This window comes from Peromyscus maniculatus, chromosome 1, assembly GCF_049852395.1.
Source record: "Peromyscus maniculatus bairdii isolate BWxNUB_F1_BW_parent chromosome 1, HU_Pman_BW_mat_3.1, whole genome shotgun sequence".
Lineage (NCBI taxonomy): Eukaryota > Metazoa > Chordata > Mammalia > Rodentia > Cricetidae > Peromyscus > Peromyscus maniculatus.
The window spans coordinates 98,180,130-98,201,009 of record NC_134852.1 but is presented as its reverse complement, the minus strand read 5'-3'; the positions used below and the strand labels follow the sequence as shown (position 1 = coordinate 98,201,009).

General features: G+C 38.1%; 1 protein-coding gene across 1 annotated transcript; it reads left to right on the top strand.

Moving 5' to 3' along the window:
- The first annotated feature begins 14,690 nt into the window (after positions 1 to 14,690).
- Positions 14,691 to 20,478, top strand: LOC102911556 (olfactory receptor 14A2-like). The gene is made up of 2 exons (XM_076546631.1): positions 14,691 to 15,520; positions 17,978 to 20,478. Exon 2 carries the CDS (start codon positions 17,997 to 17,999, stop codon positions 18,960 to 18,962), a length of 966 nt encoding a protein of 321 aa, XP_076402746.1. The 5' UTR covers positions 14,691 to 15,520; positions 17,978 to 17,996; the 3' UTR covers positions 18,963 to 20,478.
- The last annotated feature ends 402 nt before the right edge of the window (positions 20,479 to 20,880 follow it).

Sequence of the window (20,880 nt, the reverse complement as noted above, 5' to 3'; positions counted from 1 at the left end):
CTCCTACAATCCTTTCTCTTGCTCTTTCTTCTACAGGATTTCCCAAGCTCTGTCTACTGTTTGGCTGTGGGTCTCTGCATCTGGTCCTATCAGTTGCTAGATGAAGCATCTCTGATTAAGAGTGCTAAGCTCAAGTCTACCTAAGAACACAGCAGAGTGTAATTAGGAATAATTTCATTCCTTATTTTTTTTTATTATTATTCTTTTGCCAGTCCTGTTTGGTTTTACCAAAGGTTTCTTGGCTATCTATCCCTGGTACCTGACCATCCAGGCAGTGCCAGGTATGGGCTCCCTCTAGTGGCATAGGTCTCAAGTTACATCAGTCAGTGGTTAGACTCTCCCACAAGTTCTCATGCACCTTTAGACCACCACATCTTGCAGGCAGAAGAGGTTGTAGATTGAAGGCTTTGTGGCTGCTTTGGTGTCCCAATCCTTCACTTAAAGCCTTGCCTTGTTACAGAAGATGACCACTTCAGGCTCCATATCCCCTGTTACTAAGAGGCTTCACTGGGGTCACCCTGGTAGATTCCAGGGAATTCCCATTGCACTGCTTCAAAAAAGCCACAGAATGCCGCCCCGCCCCTTGTCCAGTTGTCTTTCCCAGTACTCTCTTTTTATCCCTGGACCTGATCTCTCCCATTCCCATACCCAACCCCCAGTGCACCCACAATAAATTTTCTCTTTCCCCTTCCTAGGAGATCGTCTTATTAATTAGAGCATATTTGAAACTCACATATCTGACCTTGGTGTGTTGGTTTCTTCATTATGAATGGGAGGTCACTAAGAAGTAGCTGTTCCTAGGATAATGGCATAGCTTGAAACAAAACCATCAATCAGATACATTTAATGAGATATGACACACAGTTAAAATTAAAACCAGCAGATGTTTTATTCATAAAAGAAGGGGAAGAAAAATAAAAGCAAGAGTTAGTATTTGTGGTCCCTTGAGTTTAGCATACAGTGATTTCATTCTTTCAGGATGTGAAATCTCCTAGGCTCTCATTCATATTTATGGTTTCTATAGTAGATAAGATGATCCAGAGCGGTGGGCATTTTAGAATGTCTGTGGCAATAATTTTTCTGTATTAATTGTTTATGTCTTCTGAATAGAATTTTGATGTCTTTGTTTAACAAGTGTAAGTGCTGTTCTTGGGTCCATTTAGAGGGGTCACTTGTCTCTTGATCTCTAATTTTGAATTCTTTGTATGTTTTGGATATTAACCCTTTGTCAGATATGGAGTTGATGAAATCAGATGAATCATATGCATTAAATAGGTTTAACCCAGCAAGTCCTACAAACGTATGACAATAAGGAAGTTGTCTCCTGTGCTAATGCATTCAACTCTATTCCTCACTTTCTCTTCTATAAAGTTTAGTGTATCTTTTTTTCTGTTGATGTCATTGATCCACTTGGAGTTGATTTTTGTGCAGAGTGATAGATATAGATCTATTTGCTTTCTTCTACATGCTGACATCCAGTTGGAGTAGTACCATTTGATGAAGATGGTTTCTTTTCTCCATCGCATATTTCTGTCTTCTTTATCACAAATCATAGGTGTATATGTAGGTTTACATTGGAGTCTTTGATTTGATTCCATTGATCAACCTGTCTGATTTTATGCCAATATTATTTAGGTTTTATTACTATAATTCTGTTTGACAGCTTGAAATTATGTATGGCAGTAACTCTAGAAAATTTTATTATTGTGCAGGATTGTTTTATGTATTCTGGGCTTTTTAGTTTTCCATGTGAAGATGACTTCTTTCAATGTCTGTAAAAGAATGTATTGCAATTTTAAGGGAAATTGTTTTGAATCTGTAGACTGCTTCTTGTAAGATGGCCATTTTTACTATGTTAAAATAATCCAGGAGCATAGGAGATTTTTTTCATCCAATAAATTTTTCATCTGATATTCAGTTTCTTTCTTCAACGACTTGGAATTTTTGCCATACAAGTCTTTCACTTATTTGGTTAGAGTTATGTTTTACATTATTCGTGGCTATTGTGGAAGATGTTTCTCTGATTTCTTTCTCAGGCTACTTATCATTTTCATATAGAATAGATACTGATTATTTTGATTTAATCTTGTACCCAGCTACTACACTGAAGATGTTTATCAGCTGTAAGAGTTCCATGATAGATTTTTTTGGGTCACTTCTATATACTAACATATCATCTGAAAATAATGATAGTCTGACTTATTGCTTTCCAATTTCCAAGGCTCCTTGGTCTTCTTCAGTCGTCTTATTGCTGCAGCTAGAACAGATAACATAGTCACTAAGATTGACAATTAATGAAGAGGACCTCATGAAACTGGAAACCTTCTATAAAGCAAAGGACACTGTCTGTAGGACAAAATGGCAGCCTGTAGAATGGGAAAAGATTTTCAGTCTTTGGATCTGTGAGGAACTGGTTATGGGGAAGAATAGCCCTGGTATCTCTAGAACTTATACATCTGATTTTGGCTTTTGCCCTAGGGTCTGTACTCTAAACCCAAGAACATGGTTTGTGACCTTTAAAATTCAATGGTAATCAGAAGAAAAAATGGTGTACCTTCATGGGTTCTTATGGGAAATTAACTCAGAGATGGCTAAAACTTAAAGGGACCCTCCTCTAAAATAAATGGATAAAATGAGGTGGGAGATTCTGATAACATTTAGGAAGGGACTATACCCTCATTAGTATAGAAGAAGTTATAGAAATGCAGAGTCACTAGCATCCTTCAATTTGTGTAAGAAATTTATGGTACTTTCTGAGGGAGTTAAGGTATATGATTGATGATGGAGTGGGGGGTTCAGGAACTATATATGAAGGAAAGACAGTGACAGAGAAAACCAGAAGTTGTCAGATCTTAAACTATATGCTGCTTTGCTCATACCATATGCAGCTGCCTCTCTTTATCTCTATGTTTGATATTACTGTGTGAGTCCCCAGTTCTCAGTTGTAAAGCTCCATTCCCACTCAAAGGGATGAATTCTCTTCAGAATCCCTGCCATGATGATAATTCTCCTAAACCACATATACAAAGACTTTCTGATTCAGTGTCCTCCTTGGAAATGCAACTTTACATGTGGTAATGTGAGTCAAATGGAAATATGACTTAAACCATGTGCCCTTCAGGGCTCACCCTACATTTGCTGCTGCTTATCCTGGCCCAACACTGACCTCTGACCTCTGGTGAGTCTCTCTGGTTTGGGATATACCTATCTTTGGCCTATGTAATTAGCTGAGTGCAGACCCTGGATATTTTGAGTCAAGCTTCATTGATTTAAATAGTCAAACTGAAGAGTGATTGATCCTCACTTATCGTCTTGGTTGTGACATTGTCCAAGAGGAAAGCAAAATGTACAGGGAAACATGTTTCCTTACTCCTTCCTATCCACTTGACATGACAGATAACATAACAGGTGCTCCCCAGTCTCACCCACCCAACAAAACCCCCTTGAGATGCACTTTACATAATTGTAAAACACTATTCTGAAGGATATGTTTAATCAAAGGAACTGGTTTTCTTTTTATAACACTTCTCTATTGCATTGGACCCTGCTGATGAATTGTTCTGTCTGTGCCCATTTACTCCAAAATCCAACTCCTCCCAGACTGCATTCTTTACTCAATGGTTCCATTGCTAAATGACCACCATCTCTTCTCTCTGTGGTTTCCCTTCTGCTATTTTAGCAAACTCTAACACAGATAATCTGCTTCCTGAAATACCTTTTCAACAAATCCAATTAAAGATAAAATAAAAATTCATCATAGACCTCCTGGCTCACACTAGCAGCTAATACTTTACTTATTATTTTGATTCTTATATACATATGCTTCTGTTTAGTTTTCTGATAATTCAATTCATCCAAATTACTATGCAACATCAAAATACAGATTTATGTGCACAGTATCATAATAATGTGTAAGGACACATACTAGCTTCTCATTCAAACACTGTGAGGTAGGGAGGCCTCCTATAGCAAAGATGAACAGTTCAGAAGAAAGCAGCTACAGAGTTCCAATCATTAATCACAGGAACAGGAAAGAGAATTCTCTGATCCAACCCAAGTATCTCAGTTAAAAGGACAAATTTTGATTTCTTTTTCTTTCTCATATTGTTCCACACTGTTCCCAGATTTCATTTCATATTTTCAATCTTTAATTTATTTTTTCATCTCTTTCTTTTCTCTGGTTCTTCCTCATATGCATTCCTTTTTAACAGTTGGCTGTATCTTTCATTGTCCTTTCCTCAGGCTTCTTTTTATCATATTTAAGTACGTTATTATCGTTTTTCCTTTATTAGATTTTAATGTCTTAATATATTCTGTCTTTACCTATGCTCCTTTCTATGGTCATTGTGTAGTGGCATGCTTATTATTAACTGTATTTTTATTGTATTCTTACATATGGTTTGACAGTCTGTTATAGTGTTCATTTAAATAATCAGTTTTAGTGATCATCTGTAGTTACAATTACAGTCAGATCTAGTGGTCAAATGTAGTGGTCCTTTAGATTTTCAGCTTTGGAGGTCATTGTGGTGATCAGCTATTTTTCTTAGTATTGTGGAAACTTATAATAGTCACTTGGAGATCAATTGTCATGGTCACTTTGGTTGTTATAGTGTTCACTATGGTCAACTGTGGTGGTCAGCTATATTGGTTAGTTGTAGCAACCACTATGGATGCCAATTGTCTTGGTCACTGTGGTAGTCAGCCATGGTGAACACTTTGGTAATCAGCTGTAATTGTCACTGTGATAGTAAGCATGGTGATCTCTATTTTGGTCTGTTGTAATAGTCAGCTATAGTAGTCAACTAGGGTTTTTAATATTGTATATAGATGTCAGTTATAGTGGTCAATTTGGTGGTCATTCTTAGTGTTCAGTCGAAAGGCCAATTGTTATGGTCACTGTAGTGGTGAGCCAGAGGGGTGTCAACTGTGGTCTCTTGTAGTGGTAGCTGTTGCAGTCACTATGGTGGCAGGTATAATGGTCATATAGAGTGGAAACTATGGAGGTCAGTTGTCATGGTCACTGTGGGGGTCAGTATAGTGTTTATTGTGAAGGTCAGTGGTGATGGTCAGCTAGAGCCAATATTATGGTTAGTTATAGAGGTCAGTTATAGTTGTCAATATGATGGTCACATGTGGTGGTTGGTCACTGTGATAATCAGTCATATTGGTCTGTTAGTTGTTTTGGTTAGTTGTAGTGGTTGGCTATAGTAGTCAGCTGAGGTGGTCACTATTGTGTTCATTTGTATTGGTCCATTGTCATGGTCACTATGGAGATGAGTTTTAGTGGTCACTCTGATGGTCCGTTATCGTAGTTGTGGTGGTTCCAATAAGAATGGCTCCCATAGACTCATATATTAGAAGACTTCATCATCAAGGAGTGACACTACTTGAGAAGGATTAGGAGTTTTGGCCTAGTTGTAGGAAATGTGTCAATGGGGGTAATCTTAGAGGTTTTCAAAAGCCTAAGCAAGGTCCAGTGTCTTGTTATGGTATCTCTTCATAGCAATAGAACACTGATTAAGACAGTGGTCATTGAGATGGTCGGTTTTAGTGTTCACTGCCACGATCACCATAGTGATCACTATGAAGATAACAGTAGTGATTAGTTGTGCTACTCTCTAGTCAATCATAATGGTCACTATGGTTGCCAGTTGTATTGTTTGTAGACAAAACTCTAAATGGTCTTATTAAATAAGAAACACAGAGGCAAATACAGAGTTAAAAGCCCTAGAGATCAGAGCACTAGCGAATAGCCTTTAGGTTACCACTTGCCACTGTCCTTCTCCTGAGAGAGAGACCTTCTCCTGTATGACCTGTCTTTTTATTGCTTTTCTGTTCTACCTCTTCATTGGCTCTAAACCCAACCACATGACTTCCTCATCACTGCCTGTCTATACAGACTTCCATGTCTCTATGGTTGGTACTGGGATTGAAGGTTCAGGTCACCACTTGGCTATGTCCTTGCCCACACAGATACTCTGCCTGCCATGTGTTCAGATTAAGGGCCCTGGACTTCTGCTAAATGGGTTGCTTTTAGCTCTGATACCCAGGCAACTTTATTTATTAACATACAATAAAATCACATTTCAGCACAAATAAAATATTACCATATTAGTTCACTGTGATGGTAATTCGTAATGGTCACTGTGATGATCAGCCATATTGGTCACTCTGGTGGTCTCAGTGGTGATCATTTGTAGTGTCTAGTGTGATGGAAAACCATAGTCATCAATATTCTGGTCATCTTTGGTAGTCAGTTCTGGTGGTTACATTTGTCCTTAGACCAGTTCATCAGTTGCAGTGGTCACCAGTGGTCAGGTAAAGTGGACACTGAGATGGACAGTGTAAGGATTAGCTGTAATGATAACCGTGATAAACAGCTGTGTGATAGTTATCTCTGGTGATCACCATGGTCAGCTATAATGGTAAATTGTAGTTGGTACTATTGTAGTCAGCTGTAGTGGTTACTGTAATGATCAGCCATAGTGTTCAATGAGATGATCTGTAGGCATGATAACTGTGGTGGTTACTTATAATGTAGCCAATGTAATATACAAATAGTGAATGAAATCATGAGTTAGCACAGCTGGCCCAACTTTTCCATAATAGAATGTCCTTAACATAATTGAAAGTGAGAATAATATTATAGAAAATTAATAGAAACTGTTTTTTTTAGATCATCCAATACTCATTTTACTAAAACAATGTCTCCAGAAGATAATATACACTAAAGAACAGTCTTTCCCATCCAGTTTACACTAACAATAGAGCCCTTGTTTCCTTCTTTCTCCATGCTTACCTCCCCTTTTGATTTAGTATGTGTCTTAGACATTGTTCTTTTGCTGTAAACAGTTAGCATGATCACTGCAACTCTCACACAAGAAAACATTTAGTGGGGTCCTGCTTACAGTTTCAAAGGTTTAGTTCAGCATTACCATGGCAGGCAGAATGGTGGCATGCATGCAGACTTGGTGCTGGAGAACTATCTGAGAACTCTACATCCAGATCCCCAGAAAACAGAGAGGATCTCTGTTTCAAAAAAGCCTGGCTTAGGATTTTGAAACCTTAAAGCCCATCCTCATTAACACACTTCATCTAACAAAGCCATACCTCCTAACCTTTTTCAAACAGTGCCACTCTCTGATAACTAAGCATTTAACTATATGACCCTATGGTTGAAACTCTCATTCAAACATTACATTACATTCCCTGACCCCATAGACTTTTAGCAAAATCATAATTCAAAATTTTTTTCAGTCTAATTTCAGTTCAAACTTATAGTCTTTCACATTCTCAACACCACTTAAAATTCCAAAATTCAAAGTCCCTGAGACTCATGCCATTTTTTTAAATTGTAATCCCCCATCAAATCAAAATGTGATCACATACTTCCAACACATAATGGTACAGAATGTACATTACCATTCAGATAGGTGGGGATGAAACATAGTGAGAAAATAGTGGAGCAAGCAAAACAGAAAAGCAGCAGAGCAAAGTCTATATTTTGTATCTCCATATCTGATATCAAAGACTTCTCAGCTTTCCACCACCTTTCAGCTTTTTTTTTGTCTGAAACACAATTCCCTAGGCGGTGGCCCATTCCCAGATGTTTCCATGGCCCCAGATGGTAGCACTGGTCACACAGAACAGTATGGCCCCACCAGCAGCATGGTTCTTGGACACTTACATGGTCTTATTTGGCTGACCAGACCTTGATCATCTTCATGGCCCTCAGTGGTAACAGGAACCAAGGGTATCAATCTGGCTGCTGTAGGGCCACATATCCAGACATGACACTTTTGGCAGCAGCCCTGGCCCAGAGGACACCATGGCCTGGGTGACAGTCAGACCACTCAAATCGGCATGACTCTAGTGGCCACATGATCCTCAGATACCCTCATGGCCACAGATTGTGGCCCAGACTGCAGGGATCTATGTGGTCTTTAGTGGCAACATGGGCCACAGACATCAATACAGACATTGGCAGTAGGAGGATCATGTACCCAGACAGGGTTCTAGACATCAACCTGGACCTAGATGTCAGCATGGCCCCAGGTGGCAGTCCAAGGCACTTGACCCAGCATGGTCCTCAAGGCAGTGTGGCCCACAGACACCGTGGTAGCCCAGACCCCTGGCATTTCAGATTCTTTGATGGTCTCAGGAGCTATAGGCATCAACAAAGACACTGGCTGGGGCAGGGCTATGAAACCAGACATGGCCCTTGGCGACAGCCCAGGTCTGGATGATGGCATGACCTCTGTTGATAGCAAGGGCCCCCCAAATGAGAGTGAAACTTCTAGCAGCAGGATAGCTCTCAGATACCAATGTGGTTACAGGTTGTGGCCCAGATACTGTGCATCAACATGGCACTTAGTGGCAAGATGAGCCAGGGACATCAACACAGACCCTGGCCTCCATAGGGCTATGGACCCAGACATGGTCCTTGGCGACATCACAGATCAGAATGTCACCACTGTCACAGATGGATGCTCATGCCCTCAAGATTGAAATGACTCCTATGACAGCATGGTCCTCAGATACCTACATGGCCCCCTCAACTGCTCCAGGGACCTAGACCAAGACATAAATTTAAGTACTTCTTGTTCATGATAGTCTTATATATCTTTTACTTTGAAGAAACATATTGTTCTAATTGTGTAAAATGTCTCATCAAAGGTTTAGAACAAAATGTATTTAAAATTGATGTGAATTAGCTAAATGAGATAAATGCTTTCAATGAAACACATAACCACATGAAAAATAAAAGGAAAATGATATACATAAATTTTAGGCAAGATCCTTTGGCACATACACTATCTAAGAGGTGGAAGGAATATAAAGAACTCTTCTTTTGTTATGTGGAAGATTCTTAAAGGGGTGGTGTGATCACAGAAATTCGAAAAGTTAGTTATGCCTATTTTAGGATTGTTCAAGTGAGAATATGTTGGATATTTCTTGGATCTAGAGATTCCTGGAAAGAAAGAAGACAACACAAAGCAAATATATAAAAAGAAGAATGTGATTATTTCATATTAGAACTCTTCTTGTGGCTATGTCAGAAAACCTGACAGCAAGTACTTATGGGGGCGGGGGAGGATTCATTTTGGCTCCTGGTTTCAGTAGGTACTAGTGCAAAATGTTAGGAAAGGCCTTACATCTGTAGAGGCTTGTCCAATTTGGAGAGGATTCCCAGTGTCCCTTCACATGCTGGTTGACCAGGTGGCTGACAGCACTAGAACAAGGGCTAGGTTCTAAGCATCAGGAAATTCCCCACTTTTCTCCATTCACAAGCTATACCTCCCTTTGTGATGAGTCCAAAGCCTCATAAAAACAACTTAATCATCTGGAGACAAAGTGTGAAAATATGAGCCTGTGAGTGATACTTTATAAGCAAACCATAAGAAACAATTTACATCATAAGTCTGTATGAATCATGACATGAATTACATAAAACATGTAGCAAATTGGTGTGTGAATAGAATAGTCAAGATGTAAATGAAGATCTTCAGTTCAAATTTTCTTTAGTTAGTATTTCATTGTAGTCTGTTCATATACACATATAATTTTATTTCCCTCATGTTATCCACCATCTTCCCTTGTGCTCACTTACTTATTTATCTCTTCCTCTGTTTCTTTCATTTCCAGGTGGTAAGAATATTTTATAAGTTAGAAAAATCAGTATCTTAGTTCAAATCTATGAGACATTTATTGCCACGTAGTAAAAAGTCACTTGTAACACCAACCATCCACTAGCTTTGTTTCTTAAATTAACTTTTCTCACTGACCTGGAATTTTGATGTGTTACCTCTTAATAAAAATATATGAAAATAAAATAATTTTAGGAGAGTAATATATTACAGCTGTGGAAATGAGTATTTAAAATATTATTCTGTTATCTAGGTTTTTAATAATACCATGAATAACACACATAAAAGAAACAGTGTTTGATTAATTTGAATACCTCCCTGGGAACCTGCAGTTTATAAAGAACATCTTACTAAGCCAATGTTACTAAGCCAATGTTTCTATGATGATTATTTACTTATTGAGGTTTCATTAATTCCTTGAGAGTTTGACTTTCATACAGTTATTTTATCCCATTCATGTCCCATTTTTTCCTGGATCTAACTGACTTTGCGATCACTCAATGTTTTGCTTTTTTTTTATTATAACTCTTCAAGACCAATGTGTGCTGGCCAAATCTCTTGCACTGGGATCTGCTGTTAGAGAGTGCTTAACTTACTGGTACAAAACTCTTAGAGAAAACTGACCCCCTTTTTCCCCAGTAACTAAGAATTGACAATCCTCCTCTTCTAGGGATAGAATTTAAATTTCAACTCCTCTTTCCATGCTGAGAATTGGTCTGGGTTAGGACTGAATAGCTTGTATGCATGCTGTCACAACCTCTAGGACTTCATATGTGCAGCTCTTCCTCTAGGTCCAGAAGTTGTTTCCTTGTAGTCATCCTCCACATCCAACCCTCCCTTTCTTTCCAGTCTCTTTTGAAATGATCCCTGAACCTTGGGGACTGGAGGTGCAGTGTGAATGATTTTGTTCCCTTATGGCTGAACATTCTGTTGACTCTTATTCAATTCATCTCAGAAAGTTTTAGTTATCTGTTTTAGCAACTACCTACTGTAAGTTAGAGCTTCTTGAGTGATGGTTGAGAAATTTACAGATCTATGGGTATAACCATAAAGCCATCATAGGCCATTTTAAAACTATGTCCATTAAGGAGTGTCCTAGTGCCGGGTGGTGGTGGCTCATACCTTTAATCACAGCACTCGGAAGGCTGAGCCAGGCAGATCTCTGTGAGTTCAAGGCCAGCCTGGGCTACCAAGTGAGCTCCAGGAAAGGTGTAAAGCTACGCAAAGAAACCCTGTCTCGAAAAACCAAAAAAAAAAAAAAAAAAAAAAAAAGGAGTGTCCTAGTATAAAGCTAGTTTTCTCATATGGACAGTCTTTTTAGAAGTGTTTACTATATTCTGCACCTAAATTATCTTGGAAGAACATAGCTAATTTTCTTATTTATGAAATTTGTACATAGTATTCTTTTTTTTCCTTTTATTTTATTTTGCAATACCATTCAGTTCTACATATCAGCCGCAGATTCCCTTGTTCTCCCCCCTCCTGCACCCTCCACTTCCCCCCAACGAACCCCCCCATTCCCACTTCCTCCAGGGCAAAGCCTCCCGCGAGGTTGAGATCTACCTGAACAACCTGGACATGAGTGGGAGTAATGAAGGGGGAGGGTTGAGGGAAAGAGAGCCTGTGGGTGCGGGAGATCCCAGCTGGATCAAGAACAGAGAGGGAGAACAAGGAATAGGAGACCATGGTAAATGAAGACCACATGAGAAAAGGAAGAAACAAAGTGCTAGAGAGGCCCACAGAAATCCACAAAGATAACCCCACAATAGACTGCTGGGAATGGTCGAGAGACAGACCAAACTGACCTACTCTGGTGAAGGGATGGCCAAACACCCTAATAGTCATGCTAGAAACCCCATCCAACGACTGAGGGATCTGGATGCAGAGATCCACGGCTAGGCCCCGGGTGGAGCTCCAGGAGTCTAGCGAGAAAGAGGAGGGTTTATATGAGCAAGAATTGTTGAAACCAAGGTTGGATAAAGCACAGGGACAAATAGCCAAATGAATGGAAACACATGAACTATGAACCAAAGACTGAGGGGTCCCCAACCGGATCAGGCCCTCTGAATAGCTGAGACAGTTGATTGGCTTGATCTGTTTGGGTCCTGTGCTCATTGCATGAGTTGGCTGTTTGAACCCGGCAGCTTATGCAGGGACGCTTGGCCTAGTCTGGGAAGAAGGGACTCTACATAGTATTCTTTATTGTGATGCTCAGTGGAGACATTTGTAAACTAGCTAACAGTTGTGGTGACAACTACAACATGTTATATTATATTATATTATTATATTAAAAAGGTATATATGTCCCACTCATTTCTTTGTGACAGCAACTGGGACCTGAATTCAGAGTTATTGTGGCTAAATATTTTAAAGATCATCTTTCAGTATTAGGGTCCAAATAATGAAATAAATATTATGATTAATTTAGGTTTTCATGATTACTGACTTGGGTGACTGAGCATAGTTTTTCAAGGTATTGTGTGTCTCTTTACTACCAAATATTTGAATACATTAATATCACAGTCTTTACCTAGTCCCCCAGAGTCAAGTTATTAAGATGAAAAGGTAATAGGAATAGTTTGGATGGTTTTGTTGGCTAGTGACTTAGAAGCAATAGAATCCCCTCAGATACAAACACTTTCAAAGATGTTTGACTGAGATGGGAAGACTCATTCATTTATTGTGGGATACCATTCTGTGGTGTAGGGTCAATCCCATACTAATCAAAATGTGAGGGTAAGTGGAGGTGAGAGAATTCAACTCGATCTGCTTCTTAACCACAGATGCATTTTGACCATCTACCTCCTGAATCTGCCATCATCACTTCCCCAATGTGATAGACTCTATGAGCAAACAATAAGGCAAAATTGCAATACTTTCATTATGTTGTTGTTTTAATTTACGTTGTTGTATTTTGCCATAAGAGCCTGAAATGTAAATAGCAAAACATTGGAATCAGGGAGTGGCTCTCTTGCTATGATTAACCTGGGTATAAGTTTCTTAATATTTGAGAATTTATTTACAGGAGAAAGTGGAATAATTTAAAGCATAAGAATGCAGAGTTTGGGGGACCTTTTGGAGGAAACTTCATAGGTCAAAATTTCTAGCAAAATGGAATAGTGGAGACTTATGAGGCTCTGTAATAAACATGGGCTCTATCGGCATTGTAAAGTGGCCTAAAAGCATTTTTGTTGTACTCTGACAATGAACCTGCATGCAGTCTGCCCATATCCTGAAATGTTGTCAATTCAAATATATTAGACTAAATTCTTTGGTATAGGACCTTAAAGAAAGCATGACCTTCAGACAGTGGTGTGGATACTACTCAGGGATTTTAGTCAAACATACGGTGAGATCCTTCTGAAAGATAAGAATAGCCTAAAAATGGTGAGGAATGATTTTAATGAAATTTAAAGTTGTAAACCATGAAGGTAGACAAAATATCTTTAGTTCCTTCCAGTATTCAAAAACACAATTTCATACATGGGAAAATAGGAAGGTCCTTTGAGAGTAAAACACCACCTATGAAGTTGGTAACATTGAAAGAAAAGATCCTCAACTAAGCATGTTTAGTGATTCCCTACTACAAAATTCCTACTCTGGGACATATTTCTCCATGAACAGCATCAAAGGCATAAACAGTGCAGTGAAACTGTGGTCCAGGATCCAAGCTGTATGTTAGTTGACAGTAGAAATCACCAGGATCACAAGTTTGATACACAACAATTTGCTGGAATGCAGTGTAGGAGAATGATTAGTTAAGGGACACTCAAACCAAGATTCTTGGAAACTGCATAGGCCAGAGAATATGTGATTAGTTAATTTAAGATTTCTTTATTTATGTGCACTTGTGTTTTTGCCTGTACATACTCTATGTGAAGGTGTCAGATTCTCTAGAACTGGAGTTACAAATATTTGTGAGCTGCCATGGGCACACTAGGAATCGAACCCAGGTCCTCTGGAAGAGCAGCCAGTGCTCTTAACCACTGAGCCATCTCTCTAGTCCTGTGACTAGTTAATTTAGGTTTCCTTCTAGTAGGTTTGAGAAGGAACTTGGACAGCAAACCTTAGGATATAATGAAACTTCAAGGTGTTTGCAATACCAAGAGCATGTTGTGTCTAACAAGGAAAGCTGCAGGTGTACTGTAGAGCCAGCTCAATGAAGAAGCACATGAGCTACAAGTTGGAGATATGCATGAGTGGGATTGCTCAAGGCTATGGGAATGCAGATGATTCTATCATAAACCCCAGATTCCAAAACTCAGACAATAAAGTTTTGTTGTTTTCCACATTTGATTTTAATCTTGCTTTTACATGTTTTTCCATACTTTTCATTCATTATACTGTTTTAAATGTGAATGTTTGTTCTGTGCCATTGAGTGTATAAAGTATATAATTTGATTTTTTTTAAGGCTGCACAAGAGATTGCTCTGAGTTTCCAGAGAAAATTGGATCATACACATAAAAATATCAACTTTATTTTAAATTTATGTCTATGTATGCTTAGGAACTCATGAATACATGTGGCTGAGGATATCAACAGAAGTTGCAACAGGTCATTGGAGCTGGAGTTATGGACTGTTGTGGGTTTCCTAATATGGGTGGTGGGAAACAAACTGCAGTCCTCGACATGAGCAGTACCAGCTTTTAACCCCTTAGTCATCTCTCTGAGACCATGGAAAACAGATGTTGGAACATTATTAGAACTCCTAAGACTTTAGGGATATTTAGACGTGGGATAAACATACTTGTCATTATAAAATTAACATGAGACTTAAAGAACAACTATGTAGGGTTATGATGTAAAAGAATTGCATTTGGGCACCAAGTTGACAAGGAATAGAGTTGAGATGGCTACTGTTCACTCTCAATTTGATGATATTTATAATTTTGGCTTAGAGACTTAGAGACCAAGTATCTCTAAATGCATTTCCTGTGAGGCTTGACCTTGGTAGAAGGATGTACCCTGGGTATGGGTGGATCTATTTTCTATATTTAATTCTTGGGAATAAAACCAGAAGCTGGAAAGATTACCATTATAGCTGTATAGTTTGTCATTTTTGTCTTCTTATTGTTGGTACAGTGTGTCCAGTTGTTTCAGGATCCTGAACTATTCATTCTCTGCCATGATGCACTGCACCTGCAAAGCATGAGCTAACCTCAGTCCTTCCTTTCTCATGTTGTCTTTTTTCCCATATATTTCGACACAGCCTTGAGAAAAGTAATTAATGCACATGGGATTACAGGAGTCTTTAAACATAGTTCCTAATTTTTATATTTTGCAAAATTTTTTTACAAGTCTAACATTTTCTCCAACTCTATGCATGGTGCAGCCAAGCAAATACATTATTAATTTAATTCTGAGGAAAATATGACCATGTTCTTTTTTACCTACTTCATTGTATTTCTGGGAACTGATAACTATCATTTTTAGAAAAGAGCAATTATTACAACACTAATTGTCTTTACCTGGGTTCTTAGTAAGGCTATCCAGAAAGATTTGCCTTTTGGGACTCCCAAGGAGTAGCAAGTGACTTTAAAAGGTCTGTTAGGAGTATGTTCATTATATAAATGGATTCAAGTGAATACACATCAAAATTCATAAAAAGGTAAAATATTTCCTTTTTGCTCATACTTTCTTTGGACAAGAAATGAGTACAGTTTAGCTCAGAATTTTGCATTTTATAACAACCTTAATAAGATATGAATATGATTTCAGAGGTTCCCAATGAGAGCTACATGATCTATTTTCCTTTCAGGTGATCCCATATTAAACTGAGCTGTTACAGTTTTGAAGAAAATTTACCTTCTCACTTTGTCCTGCTGGAAAATCTAGAGTAACTTTTCTAGGAGTGTGAAGAATTTGAATTTTGGTAAGGTACAAATTTCAGATTTCCATTGGTAAAATGTCAAAATATGCTCTTTAAAACGTTTTAAAAAATATTACAGATATGGAGGAAATTAGGAAGGTTATCAAGAGCAATGTAAATTAGTAGTGATTTATTCACCTTTGTATCTCATATTTTCCTTCTTTCTGCATTTCCCTAGCCTGAGGATTATAATATTCTGGAAAGTGTCTGGAATCTCAGCCCAGTAGAACAAATTATTTCCTGTGTACACAGATAGCTTTTCTGTAAATAATCCAGAGAGAATTAATCTCATGTTGCATTAGAGAGGTGCTTTCCTATATGCCATCTCTACAGGACTTTGTCCTATACACTTGTCCCTGCAACATGGGTGGAATTGCCTTAAGCTTAAGCAGCCAACTGATTTTTTAAACAAATCATGATCTTTTATTACAATAAATCATGCCATTTCAAGACTTCTTGTTGTTTAGTGAAATATTTGTACATGCTGTACATACTTAACTTTGCCCAATCTAGTGGAGATGCCCCTATACCTTGTATATTACTCTCAGTCATTTATTCATGGCATACACACACATAAACACACACACACACACACGCACACACACACACACACACACACAGAGAGAGAGAGAGAGAGAGAGAGAGAGAGAGAGAGAGAGAGAGAGAGAGAATGAGAGATTTGCCTACTAGTATTTCAATGAATAATAGAATTATCTAAATAACTTTGACCTAGTAACCAAAATATAACTTGAACATACAGCACTTGACTTGTATCAGGACATACCAGATAATGTTGAAAAGTGAATTTCAAACAATATAACGTTATAAAAATACTCAAGAAAATGAGGACATATTTGGTTGGAGTTTCTTTAAAGGAAACCTATGCAATCAGGATTCTGGCTTTTGAACATTACAGCACATCAAGAGAATCTGATCTCACAGAAATAAAGCATTAAATATAAAAGAAAAAGTTAGGGAAGGGATTTAGCAAATATAACTATTTTGGATAGCCTTGTATTCTGAAATATTGACAAGAATTCCAAGATTAAACAGGGAAAGTATATAATAACTGCAGGGTGAGGCTGTAGTCAGGTTGATTCTTATCTCAGTCTGATCACACAATATCTCAACAGTGTCCAGGTAATTACAGTTGACTCTGTTTAGAGAGTTTAACATAAAGAGAAATGTCAGGATAAGCAAACTTGATTTGCTTTCTTGGCTGTATACATGCCAGAGTTTTATTTGAAAGATTTTATATTTCTTCCCAGTTTGGTTAATACTACTTCTTCTAGGTCAGCTTCATTAGTGAGTCATCTGCCTACAATCCTCCACCTTTCAAGAAAGGATTAAAGGAATATAGACTCCCTCATGATCCTTTGTAGATGATGTAAAAAGATGCTGATAATAACTTGGAAACATCCTAGTTAATCTCTTTTTTCTTCAACCTTTAAGGGAGAACACTACTGGCTAGAGGTAAACACAGTGCTTTTCCTCAGAGTTGAGCTTCAGTTTCTCTGAATATTTAAGATAATTTGAATGGGAAGTAAGTTGTGGTAGAGATGTTAAGCTTTTATCTGACCTTTTGCATTCCACTGCACATTTGCAATCATTTTAGGTAAAGCTTTATCTAAATCTTAGCTATAATTTTCTTAAGATTTCTTGATGAAAACTGTTAAGAAAGAGTAGACAAAAATTTTGAGTAAAATGGTCAAATTTTTGTTGTCCAAACTCATAGCCATCTAATACAAATCCAAGTTTGTGTCTATAAGATTAAAAGTAACCATTACATTTTATTTTTAACTTTCATGTATTTATTTTTCTTCATTTTCTTTTGTTTATGCATATTGATGCATAGTAATTGTATATTATATGGGGTAATAGGATCTTCTTTTGATATGTGTGTAATTACCATATTGAGGTAATGTTTAGACATATCTTTAAAACTATCATGGCACTGTCATTCGAATATTGAAAATCTTTTCCTATTGTCTGCTGGCATATTCATAAATAATAACTTATAAATACTTAAATTGCAACAAGCCCTTCCTAAAACCATGAAAATTTCTTCCTAAACTAACTATTATCATAGACTTAAAATTATACACTGATTTACAGCACACTTTTTTATGCTACTCAGAAGAGTTAAGGTTTCATAGCTGAAAAATAATAAAAAATCTAGATTGCATGTATACTGCCTTAAAGACAATCCAAGACTGAAGAGAGAGGGGGGAGAGAGGGAGGGAGGGAGAGGGAGAGGGAGAGGGAGGGGGAGGGGGAGGGGGAGGGGGAGAGGGAGAGGGAGAGAGACGAAAGGAGAAAGAAATGAGAGTATTTTTGAAAATGTGGTTGCAACTTTTGTGTACTTTTTTGAATTCTTTTACACTGAGCATTTCTGTACATCAGTGTTATTACTTAGGATGATGATGATATTTATTCACTTTTTTCCTTTCCTGCTGACAGGGCCTGAAAAGATCCCAGTATGCCCAATGTCACTGCAACAACTGGATTCATCCTTACAGGGTTCTCTGACATCCAGGAGCTACAGACTTTATGTGGCGTGCTCTTCCTAGTGATGTACATGGCAGCTGTAATGAGCAATCTCATCATCATCATTCTTACCACCATTGACCTGCAGCTTCAAACACCCATGTACTTCTTCTTGAAGAATGTGTCCTTGTTGGATGTCTTCTTTGTTTCTGTTCCTATTCCAAATTTCTTTGTCAATAGCCTAACTCACAACAATTCCATTTCCACTCTTGGTTGTGTCTTCCAGGTATTTTTAATGACTTTATTTGCAGCAGGTGAAGTATTTGTCCTGACTGCCATGTCCTATGACCGCTATGTTGCCATTTGCAGCCCTCTGCACTATGATGCCATTATGAATGGTGGCACCTGTGTCCTTATGGCGGGTGTTTCCTGGGCTACTGGGGCACTCTTTGGAGCCATATATACAGCTGGCACATTTTCCATGCCTTTCTGTGGCTCCAATGTGATCCCAGAGTTTTTCTGTGCTATTTCCTCATTGCTAAGCATTTCATGCCCCAAATCCCTTTTGGGCATTTATATGAGTCTTGGAATTGGTGTGTGTCTAGGCTTATCTTGCTTTATCTGTGTGGTGATCTCTTACTTTCACATATTCTCCATTGTGCTTAAGATTCCTTCTACTAAAGGTCAGTCCAAAGCATTTTCCACGTGCATCCCCCACCTCACTGTTTTCACTGTTTTCATAGCTACTGCTTGCTTTGTCTATCTGAAGTCTCCCTCAGATGTACCATCAATCCCCGACAGGCTCTTTTCTGTGCTCTACACTGTGCTGCCTCCAGCACTCAATCCTTTGATCTACAGCCTGAGGAACAGTGATGTCAAATGTGCTTTTAGGAGGTTGCAGCAAAATATCTGCTCAAGGGGTTCACTTCATTTAAAACTTCAAAGTATTCTTCAGTAGTATAGTATCTCACAAGTTACAAGCAAGATTTGTAATTTTTGACTTTACAAAGACAATTATAAGTATTCATATATTGCCTTGAGTAAATAAAAACTCAGAACAGGCTGATATTATATACAAACAGAAAATTAGATTACATCAGACTAATATATAAACTCATGGTGTCAGTTTCTTATTTTGTATGATAAAGCTGTTCTCATTTGAGAAATATAACCTTCTAAATCTATTGATCAATTTTAATGCTACGATTCCATGTTAGGTCATTTCATGACTTCTTATCAGGTTCATTTATTTCATAAACAAACAAACAAACAAACAAACCATCAAATAAATAAAAGAAAAATTGAGCTAGAGAAAGTATGCGAGCAATAAAGGTAAATCCACATATGGCTACTATGTCAGTGAGTCTAGTAGTGAGGAAACAACAGGGAAACTAAATCAGCAGAATCCAAGCATTCTGGAGACTTGACCCAATCTGTAAAGCAATACCAAATGCTTACAGCAAAGACAAATCTGGAGAAAGATTATATGAGCCAAGTTCTAAAATATAAATAGTGCCATTCTGGTTGAGGGCCAGAGAGTGCAGAAGTCGAAATTTGTGTGACTCTTTTTTTGCCACTTCTCCTCAGTACAAACATTATTTACAGATGAGAGAAGGCAAGCTCATTTGTCTAAAGAATTAAAAAGTCTAAATATGTTCTAGAGACTGAAAAAATATAGACAAGTCTCTCTCTCAAAATTATAGAAATGTTAAAAAGTTACCGGGGTGAAGGGAATATATGACTCTCCCTGGTGGTCATATGATTCTCTCTGTGATTTGTGAAATGACCTCAACATCATGCATACTGCTACAGGATTGCACTACTGGTGAGTTGTGACCAATTTCATGAAGAGGAACTTTTTGTACGGTAGCTGGCTTTGTCATCGCCATGTCACTGTAAGTAACCTCAGGAAAATCATTGGTTGATCATGTTGTACTTTGGTGGAATTACTTTTGTATTTCTTTGGTTCTGTATCTGGTGTGAGTAGGTATTATTTCTCCAGAGGAACAATTAATACCACAATTTTCCACATGTGTTTATTAACCTGCCTGTAGGCCAGAAAAGCCTTACTTCTAACTATGTGCAAGTGAATTTTTCCATAACTGAATAGAAAGAAGTTGTGGAACCAACTAAAATTGCAGAGGAAATCACTTGTTCAAGTGTGGGAGCCCATTTTCAGATTTCATAGTGTCTTTACCCAGCAGGTCTGCATAGAGGGGAGGATTGGACCATGGGCCTGAGTGCTGTCTGAGATGGGCTGCACTTGGCAGTGCTGGGAGTGCTTTTTTACTCTACCTCTTGGCATTCCTATAAATACCCTAGGGCAGAGACAGTTGGGGCTGATGTAATAGCTTCCTTCTTGAGGCTATCCTGTATTTTCTTTCTTTATCTACCCCCCTCTATATTCCTCTATCTAATATTTCCTGCTGCTATTACTCAAGAGCATTCTGGGGAACAGTGGGGTGGTGGGTAATCCCTCCACATCCATGTAAGATTTACCTTGGTGAATTTTCCAGTGTCTTCTAATACAAAATATTTTCTTTCTGATGTATGAAATCTCTTTGGCGAGTCCATGCTTTATCAGAAGAAGTATACATCTCCTATATTTAATTGGGTTTTTATTTCTCAAAAAGTACACTATTTGGAATGTATGGCCTCTTTCAGTTCCATTAACAATGTTTTATAGTCACTCTGACAAAGTATTACTGGACTCCAAGTCGTGAATTGAAACAATGTCCACTTCTCTTACCCGATTTCATCTTAGCCTCTCACATAGTGAGCCAAACAAATTATCTCTATCATCCAAAGTGACTCTCCATTCTGGGGTATACACTGACATCTTCAAAAGCACTCTTAATAACAAATCCGATGAATGA